We start from the raw sequence: 10,727 nt of genomic DNA, 5'->3' as shown, positions 1-10,727 counted from the left end.
TTCTTTTTATTTATTAACAGCTATGTTGAGATCATTGCGCAGTGGTTAATGCGCATCGTTCTTCGTTCTACTAAATTCAAGGCATTTACTGCGATTTTCAATGTGCGCAAATTAACCCGGCTGCAGTTTTTTAGAATTATGTTTTCCTACAAACCAGAGTTTAATCAACTAAGTGCTCCACCTTTTTGTAGACGAATTCGCGAACTAGATTTTCACGGTCACTCACCTAGTACATCGAATTCCATCGATGTTAAAAAACTCAGTACAATTGAAGCTATTACCGGTAAAGTAGAAATAAGTCTCGAAGATCGGATCATCCGCTGAGGCTTCGCGTGCTGCGCAATAAAAACTAAGCTGGCTTAGCCACACACTTGCGCCTTCAAACCTAAAAAAAAACAATCAAGCCTACTAAACTACTAGGAACAGATAAGCCAATTTCTATTTCAGTACTCGTCAGTTAAAAATGACAAGCAAATTACTCTACATTTTTTCGCCTCAAACAGGGCGCCGTTCTCGGACGAAGGGATCAAAACCGCTAGTTAGTCTGAATTCACTTAGAAACAGTTTTGATTTTCATTAGGTTGGCAACAGTCGTCTTTGAGTGTTGAGTCTTGTGCGAGACATTCGTCGCGAGTTCTGGCTATGTCAGGGATTAGAGCGAGTCGTTGAGTCTCTTTCAGTCGTATTAGCACTTTTCGATATCTTTAAGCAACGTCTTCGATTGTTTGTTTGCTTAATTTTTGACATGGCCGCCATATTGTTTAAATCTAAGGTTTTATATGTTCTTTTTTAGTTATGCCAACCAATATGGTTATCAGGTCTTTTTGCTGAACTTAAAAGTGGACGCAGTGTTGATAAACAATGTCTCGTGTGATTTTAATGTGCCAACCATTTTTAAGATAGGTTTTGTCGTTTTGCTTTATTGGATTTTCCAATAGATTTTTGGTTGGCAATTTAAATAACAATCAATCAAAACAAAATTTGTCATTGTACACCCACCTATTTTCTTAAGAAACCCTAAACGACTACTAACTCACACAAACTTACTAACGCTATGCAAAAGCATTGATTAACCCATGTGGGATATAGCTCTAGAATGACGTCATCTCCGCGCATGCGTCAATGATGACCATTGTCATCACTTCTCTGTTGAAGATGAACATGTTGGTAGGACAATTACAAGTGTTTGATACGAATTTTTCGTCCGAATTTCGTATCAAATGTTCATGTGATATACATGATGAGTCTTGATGACCAATACAATATAAATAATAGTGATTTTGTTGCTATGACATACACTAAATATCATACAATCATCGGTTTTTGTGTTAGAAAACTGCATTAAGGTTAAATTACCTATATTGAACGTCGGTAGTTCCTTTTATTTTGAAAGGCAACTGCTATCAATAATAGCCGACGGTGCACACTTTTTCTCGTTGCAACTTTTTGAGCGTTTTTTCCGTCCCCGCGCGATCTCTCGAATATTAAACACATATAACTGATTCATTGGACATGATAAAAACTCGAAACTTTTCGTAGTTTCTTGCTCTGATTTTCTTGTTTTCTTTGCGTTCAGATAGTACATAAAAAATCTTATACTCTGACTCCATTCTTTGCAATATTTCTTGCAATTATTCTGTATTTTTTCACAATTTACGGCACAGATATACTTGCGCCATTTAAACTCACGATTACTATGCATTCAACTTGGCTGTTTTCTCTTCTTTCCCAGACTGCATTCGTTGCAATATTTCGCGCAATTATCCTGTATTTATTTGACATTTACGGTAAATGTTTCGTTTCTCTGATCAGTCATTTCCTGTGTTTCGGAACCTCTGGCTTGTCGTCTAAGGCATAGCAAAGTGTTCTGTAAAGCCTTCCTATACTTTGGCAGTCTCCAGCAATATATAAAAGGATCGAGAAGTACCTTCAGAAAGAGGATATCATCGCTGATGCGTAGGGCAATGTTGATGGCGAGATCTTCTTCGAACGTCTCAATTTTCTTGTACAAAAACAAATAGAAGACAATGGTGTGTGGGAGAGAACAAAGGAGTAAGACGGCCGACAACAATAGGGTCACGATGGTGAGTTGCCTTTGATTGAATCGGACTTTTTCAGCATTATTTTTCTTCATCAAACTCTTATTTTTTTTGGGTAGAACTGGGTTCTTTTCTTCCTTGTTGACATTGTAGCCGTTCATCTTAGGCCCGTGAAAGGTGCTTCCATTGTTTCCGATGTTCTGGGACTTCTTGGCATAGCTAAGTAAAGAGCGCAAGACGAAGGCGTGCGAAATCAGGAGCAGAAGGGGGATAAGAGTAGCATGGAGGTAGAGATCAATCTGATAGAATACTGCTTTAGGGATGTTGGCACTCAACTGGATCAGACTGAAGCATGTGAAATACACCACTGAGATTATCACGCAGAGTAACACACGCTTCGTAGTGATAAAAACCTTGTATTTGTGAGGAATGTTGATAGCAATGAATTGAGAGCATGACAAAGCTAAGACGATCAAAAACGATGTGCTCAGTCCAATCGTAGAGATAATTCCAGCTATTTTCGACATCTCTTTGCATTCGGGACCAGCATAGGTTATTCCTTTTGTAAAGTGCAGAAAATAGCAAGCAGCAAAGAAGGGTTCTACCGCTAAACCAGTGAGAAGATCAACCATCGCTAGCCCAATGATGAAATAAGTAATCGGGGTTCGAAAACATTTCAAAGGGTCTTTCCAAATGGATGCCAGAAGTAGCCCATTTGCGCCTACCGTGATCGGCGATGCGATCGATAGATAGATAGCAGAGACGAGTTCTGTGTATAGATATGGTGTAATATCGCCTTGTTTTGCCGTAGTTGAATTATTTGCCATAACTTTTTCAGTTCCTAATTTCCAAACAAAAATGACAATGTATAATTTATCCCAACGGTTTAAGACTTCTGATAAATCTTTCTTTGATGTTTTTTTTTGTTTCGTATTGCCTCTAAAATTCCTCGTCCTCTTTTTGAGAGAAAATAAATGACTGCTTTTTATGACAGTCGACTCGTTTTCTTCATCTGTATTTTCTCTCACGACGTATAGTACACATAGAATTGCAATTCGAGCGAGTTAGGCCGGTTTTGAAGTGCTGCGAACAATCTTCGCATACTTCTTCACGTTGCTTTTTTTTCTAGACAAGCAGAACTAGACTGACAACTCCTTGATCAAACTGAAAATATTGAATCGAAAATTTATGAATAAGTACATCAAATGATTAAATAAGTAAATATATGACAAATCTCGATTTACAGCTACTACGCCGGTTTGATAAGCCAAAGAACTTAATGGACAGTTGAAAAGATTTTCAAAATCTTAAGAGTCGAGCTCATTTTTATTTAAAGTGTTTGGGAATTAATAAGTACTTGGGATACCTAATTGACTCACATGCAGCATAACTTGTGGTTTATAAAACGTTCAAAAACAAAAATAAGGTGAAATTCGGAATTTACGACCTTATGATTAAGCTATACTTTTTATGCCTTACTATGAATGTACTTTCCTAATAAGTTTTCCATAAGAGCTAGGAAGGTGACGAAACGATAAGAATAGAACCTGTCAGTTTTCGACACAATATTCACTTTACACAAAATCTTTAAAAGCTTTTTCTTCGTCTAATTTTCACTTGAATTTAATAATTTATGAAATGGAGCTGTTCGGATTTATTGAGTTAGTAAATACGAGAAGTTAAACTTACGTGCGTAAAGCGTTGTTAATAGCAAGCTGTCTATTCCGTCTTTTTCACGGTGGACTTTCCTCTCTGATGTGGCTCCTTGCTTGCTTGTCACTAGCTTAAATCTTGCTCGTTTGACAGCTTTTTTCTGTCGGAACTCTCCTGAATGTCACGTCGGAAACAAATACAAATGACCCCAGGCAAATATATATTGAGCTATCAATTCATCTCTCTCGCTAGCTGTCTTGAAGGCGGCAGTTTAGGATTTCGACCTTTTCCTAAAATAACTGAAAAACAGTCACAAACACGTTAGCCTTGTCCAATAGGTAGCTCTTGAGAGACGTTATTTTGCAAACAAAACCAATTAAAAAACTTATTGCTCTAGCTTAATGACGTTAAGATGATGTATTTCTTAAATGCACAAGAAAAGTTAAAAGGCATAGGAAATTTTGTTCGTTATTGTTTTTTAAAAAAAAAAGATAGAATAATAGGCTAACCGTTCTTGAAAGGCCGGAATGTTGAACAATTTGCTCTGAAAATTAAATTATACGTTATGTAGAAAATTCCGGGCCGGCGATAATAAAACAATAAAGAAAAAGAAAAAAAAAAAAAAAAAAAACAACAACAAGAAGAAGAAGAAGAAAAAAAAGCACATTAAGAATACGAATGACAAAGACAAAACGTTTTTATTGAATTAGAAAATGAACTGATCTATGATTACGAAGTTAAAACCTACTTTTAGATTAATTTATATACGAGCATCTTTTTAAACGAAAGAATACAATGATAAATAAGCTAAGAATATGAACAGTTTTGTTATTTAAATGTGCTATTAGTATGACATTTTCGTATTTATATCCTCTGTTCGATGCCATCTAAATTTACCACCATAGTCCGTAATTTGTTTACATAACGAGGACAGTTAGTGTAATAGCAGTTTTATGAAAGCCGTTTCCATTTCCTATATATGTGAAGTTAGTTTTTAAAATACAAACTTAGGCGAGGGAAGCACCATTTAAGAGGCTAAGTGCAAAGAAACCTTCAACCCACTTTCGAGTTTTTTTAGATCTAAAGTGAGATATCATATTGATAAAACAATATATAGAAAACCTTTAGATTTTGAGATCTTATTTAACAACAAGGAAGGATATATTGATATATATATATATATATATAACTATGAAAAATGGAAATCATGCAAAAGATATATTTCGAAGCCATTTACTCTTGAATTACTAACTTTAATGAGATCTAGTAACAGCGCGATAATTCATCCGGAATGTTTTTCGTTTTTCGATGCCTGCATTCTCCTCTCTGGATCAATGTCTCGTAATAAGATGAGTTGGCGGTAGGGAATTCGATAATCTAGCCCACACGGCTCACACTTTTTGCTTTATCTTACAGCGTTATAATTTAGCGTAAATTTTGATCTGTGGTAATCAGCTAAGCTTTATGACAATTATCAAAAATCTCCTTCATAGATTGCTATCAACAAAAACTGGTCATCCTACATGCTTTTCTCATCTTGAATCCAATGAATTGATTGCTTTCTGTAGAAATATATGTTTTTGTACACTGTATTCGCCTTTTAAGCTTTGCTGGATTTGGTTTTGAATACTATTCAAATCTATAAGAAAGCTGTTGAAAAATGACTGAGCAAACTCCAGTTTTTACCTATCGTGCTTTGGGAACCCGTATCGCACACTACCTGATTCATAAACATATTACGGTGTGGACATGCGCAGTTAAGAAAACTCCTGCCTTAGGAATAACGATTTGAACATGCGCATAATTAAGAGCCACTGATTCGTTAAAACCAATCTTTCTTCGAGCATGCGCAGTAAGAAATAAGGGCTCTAAGTACGAGATTGCGCAGGCTACAAGAGATACGAGAATGACGGCGGCTTGCTTTTTTGAAGAGAAGAATAATCAAGAGAGTTTTCGAAAATAACCCAAAGACAAAACACTAAATAATCTAGTAATACTCGGTCTAACATAATTTTTCTACCCTCGGCATCGGAAGTTATTTGATATTTGCTTTTATTGGACTTCGGATTGGTTAATAACTTCTATTTGCTTCCTAAGTCCAGCTGGAAATATCTTATAAACCTTCAAGTAGATCGATATTCTGAAGCCAAAGACCAGATGAGATCCTCATTCAAAATATAGTGAGTGAAAACTTATTTCGCATGTCTGTTACAAATAGTGTTCAGCGGCGAGCTTTGTGATCTGAGTGATGTCTATCTAGTCGGGGAATATAACACTGATATATGATTCTATATATAAATCTATATTATGACTATTCTATATCTTCTATCTATAAGATACCGTCACTGAAAGTAATATCAATATTCTTAGCTTATCTTAATTCTCGACTGGACTCGGAATAAAGTCTATACCGGGTGATGATTGGAAGTGTTGTTCACAGTTCATTCATATCGGAGAGAGACTTCTTCTTTAACAAATATACGACTAGGATCTTTCAAGCAGTACCCGATTAAGATAGATAAAAATCACCATCAAATTTACGAGCCCTCGTTGCATGCGGATTGAATTGGACGGAGTGACAGTGCCAATCCCCCCTCCATCTACAAAACACAATGGGCCCTGCCGTTTTCGAGATAAGAAATGCCGAAATTCGATTTCTACATAGTTTGGGCATTCCGAAATTTAAAATTTTGGCATCTCAATACATTAGCTAGCACCACATTCGGTATCGAGAAGAATATAAAATAAATAAAAATAAAATAAATACAAAACTATGTACCTTCAATTTTATGACTTCAGATTAGAAAATATACAGTCTGTGATGTGAAAACCTTACGGTTTGAAGATCTCTGTTTTCATATTAATTAATTGATACTGCGGCTAAAGTGGACAAGGCGGAGAAGGAAAATGTAGAGGAAATTACTGCAAGAAACGAATTAAAAGTCTATTTGGGACAATGACATGCTAAAATTACGAAATAGAAAAACCACATTTAAACGTTAATTTCTGTTTTTTTAAATAGGTAGATTGATAGAAGTTTCGCCGGAAATTAAGATATAAGCGTTGGCATATTTATGGAACCTTATAAAGGTTTGACGTATATACCGCCCCATCGAAATATGGGACCAGTTCTCTGCAATGACTAGAGACTGACTAGCCTCGCGTTCAATCTCGTACCAAGAGCATGCGTTTCTTATGGCCTGCGGCGAAGAACAAGGGCTCAAGCATAACCCATATTTTGACGCATGCGCAATTTTCGGAAAGTGAGAGATAACCCAAAAGCCTGAAGAAACGCAGGCTCTGGGTACGAGATTGGATATAACCGATCAAATTATCAAATTAAAAATTCAAAGTCAAAAAAAAAAATCAAAGTAAAAATTTAAAATCTATAAAAATCTATTTATAGTATATATATTTAATTTTTTTGGGAAATGAACGTACAGGAATAAGAATGTACCTGAATTAGATTGGATGAACGTACAGGAATAAGAATGTACCTGAATTAGATTGGATGAACGTACAGGAATAAGAATGTATCTGAATTAGATTGGATGAACGTACAGGAATAAGAATGTACCTGAATTGGATTGGATGAACGTACAGGCCGAATAAGGTCCATTCTAAGGCTGAGGTCAAACGTCGAACTTCACATGAGCCAAACCTAATTTAAACAATAGACAACAAGGCGGTCTTCTTTGATATCATTAGATTCGGCTCATGTGAAGTTCGACGTTTGACCTGAGCCTTAGAATCGACCTGAATTATAGCTTATAAGAACGTATGAAATAAGAATGTATACAAACTAAAGGAAAAAGAATGTACGTGAGATGGATTGGATGGACGTGGTCTTACGTACTTGAATTGGATTGGATAAACGTATAGGAATAACAAATCGAGCCCTTTAGTATTTCCTATTGCTTAAGTCTTTAGAGCCTTTGCTCAATAAATTGACCAATGTTCATTCAAGTGTCTTCGCTCTATTTCTCAACAGTAGACCCCATCTATGGATCATTACCGCGGGTCGAGTGAGTATCGTTTATATATGATGATACTAATAAAAATCCTTAAGTTAATTTTAACACTAAGCTTACCAACCTACCCTTTAGCTGATCAAATCACGTGCAGAATTGGAACTAAGTGTTGAAGAAAAAAGCGAAGAGCCGAGAAAATAAGACGCTTGAATAATCTGGGAATTATAGTAAGACTAGGGCGAGGTAATCGGTCATTTCCCAGCAGGGGGCCAAAATCTCGTGAAGCAGATGACTGTACTTCAGTTAGGAAATTCAAGTTAATATAGATAAGTCACAAGTAACTAATAAAGAAAAAGCTTTGGAAGACAACACTGTTTAATACCCTTATATCATTAAAAAAATATTAATTTTATTTCATTCAAGCCAAGTTTGCAAATTATTCCGAATTGAACACGAATTGCAGAACAATTTTTAATCGAGGAAGCTGGATATTGTAAACATAAAGAGTCTTTCAAATTTTTTATTAGTTTTTTTGATTGATTGATCTTGGTATGATTGTGTCGGCTGGTAATTTACTAGGCTTTTCAAACCCTTTTGGTACGTAAATTAGTCAATCCGAATTACCAATTACATTAGTGAACGAAAATCTGCTATCATACATACTATCAGGCGAACAACTTATTACGGAAAAAAATCGTAATTTTAAAACTAAGAGTTTCTCAAATACCGAGTCGGAATGTTGTAATATGTACAAAGTGAAATGAAAAATATGAGGGAACAATTGAATGGTGAAAAACCGTACTGCCTAAATTTTTCAATCATTGTTTTCAGGTTCAACTAAAGTGGGCAACTATGACAATAAACAGTTATTTTAGAATTTTTTTCACTTTATGAATATTTACTTTATGACTTGTGAGTAATTTTCAAATTTAATAAATTGAACAGGTTGAAATGTTAAAGACAAAAGTAAAGAAAAGTATTCTATATTTACAAGCAAGACGTATTGAATATTAAATGGTAACTGGTAAAATATGTAGACACTTTTTTGAATTTGCATTGGTTTTATACTCAAAAATATATTAACTCCACTGATTCACAATCACTAAATGTAGTATTTTTTTAGAACAATATGAAATCCTCTTTGGAAATAGCCTATTTTTTAATTTTCTATGATTACAAAGTGACCGGGCATGATAGAACAGGTGAAAATTCCAATCAAACCCGAAGAAAGTGACTGATCAATAGCGGTACTGAGCTAAAGGAAGCTCGCGTTGACTTGACTATTAGGTCAGCGTGTGGTAATCCATTAGGCTAAGCTTTGATATTATTATTTTTTTAATTTTTAATCATGAATAAAAATAGCTGAAAAACATTTCATTCACTGATTAATTTTTTCATTTTAAATTTTCTTTCATTCGGAAGTGACTTATGTGTGACGTCTATTAGAATTGATAGGTTGGTTTGTACATAGCTTAAACAATTTCCAGAATTTAAACTTTCTTTTGCATGCGCTGCGGAAAATTGGAAAATATAATAACTAATTTATTTGCAAACAAATAATAATGGAAAAAAGTTGCAAAAAGGGTGCTGCCAGGGCTGAACTGAATCCTCATATACGGCAGCCCCCACTAACTAATAGAGAGTTTTAGATTTACGTTCACGGCAAGACCAGTAAAAAATTTTTTTAATTGCTGAGTCCAAGTAGTAGAAAAACAAAAGAATATTTGCGCTTGATGAGAAGGTTTGTGAAAGGTAAAGTAAAATACAGGAAAACTATGAAAACGTGGTCACATTTGCCGTTTGCGGGGAGGAAAAAAAGTCAATCTAAAATTCTGTAATAACAATGAAATCTCTGGTAGAAAAGAAAAAAAATTACAAATTATAAAAAAGATTAAGAAACTATACAGTATAAATATATTATAAAATCATTACAAGTTATTGGAACTAAAAATATGGAAATAATGTAATACTAATGACGAAGAAAGAAAATGAGTAGGATAAAAATTTACTAGTTCTCCTTGAACAAATTGCTTACTATCAATCACATGACTTTTTGGAGTTGACAGGGGGGCAAACAAGCGGTTTGCTGGGGGGCAACTAGCGGATGCTAAGTCAAAACATATCAAAATAAGTCCTCAAACTATTGTATTTGACTATTTTCACGACATCAAACCAGAAAACAAGAGATCAAAACAACTTCCAGGATTCTACAAGCCATCAAAAAAGAGCTATTAACGCAACCTATAATCTCTAAGACCTTTCTTGAATTTAATAAGATAATTACGACGAACTAAATGTTCTGGCAGATCGTTCCATATATTAATATAATAAAAATATCTTTTTTTTTCCTACTTGTAGTCTGCGATAAAACAAATGCTTTTTTATGGACACCTAATTTTAGAGCAATTATTTATTTTTTCTCTAAACTGGCGCGTTTTTGATTTAATTCTCAATTGATCGTAAAGTTGAACTACATTTTTAATTTAACCCCTTTTCACAAATTACACTTGGCACTAATGGTTTTACCCTGCTCTCGTGGCTCTCAAGTGATACGATTGTTAAGTACTCAATTGATCCCAGCAACATATAAAAGAATTGTGATTTTTTCATTTATCCCCCTAAGTTCGTCAAAAAGTGATCTATCAAAATGATGTTGAGTACCTTGTAATATTATCGTTATCAAGTCAGAGTAAGAGGATTTACTCTCAGAGGGGGATGGTCACTCATTCGCAGTGAATCTATAGCAATATTGATTTGACTGATTTCTAGCTGGATAGCAATGATTCCGTGAGGTTATCGAAAACGAAGTTTTGCTGATGCACTTATCAGAAATGACGGGAACAGTGGGAATAGAAATAGAAATTTGTTATCAGGAAAGAGGAAGAAAAACAGTGCTACTTTAAAGAAAAAAATAAGTCGGCTAGAAACGTATAATTCACTCAAAATTATATGATTGAGTGAATAGTGGTTCCCCTAAGAAAAAAAACTTATACCGAATATAAAAAAAAGAAAAAAAATAAAGCTAGTACTAAAGTGTAATTCAATACACACCATTTTGAAGGAA

At 34.7% G+C, this 10,727-nt stretch overlaps 1 protein-coding gene across 1 annotated transcript; it reads right to left on the bottom strand.

Annotated features, from left to right (window-relative positions):
- LOC116292626 (uncharacterized) lies at positions 1-3,983 on the bottom strand. Its single transcript, XM_089032119.1, has 2 exons — positions 3,729-3,983; positions 1-3,203 (listed from the first exon to the last, which is right to left on the bottom strand). The coding sequence occupies exon 2, from the start codon at positions 2,864-2,866 to the stop codon at positions 1,772-1,774; it is 1,095 nt and encodes a 364-aa protein (XP_088888245.1). The 5' UTR covers positions 2,867-3,203; positions 3,729-3,983; the 3' UTR covers positions 1-1,771.
- Between the last annotated feature and the right edge of the window lie 6,744 nt (positions 3,984-10,727).

The sequence above is a fragment of the Actinia tenebrosa genome, unplaced genomic scaffold, assembly GCF_029948245.1.
Source record: "Actinia tenebrosa isolate PJP-AT-01 unplaced genomic scaffold, QUT_ActTen_1.0 PGA_scaffold1__47_contigs__length_23844297, whole genome shotgun sequence".
Classification (NCBI taxonomy): domain Eukaryota; kingdom Metazoa; phylum Cnidaria; class Anthozoa; order Actiniaria; family Actiniidae; genus Actinia; species Actinia tenebrosa.
This window is presented reverse-complemented; position numbering and strand designations above follow the sequence as displayed.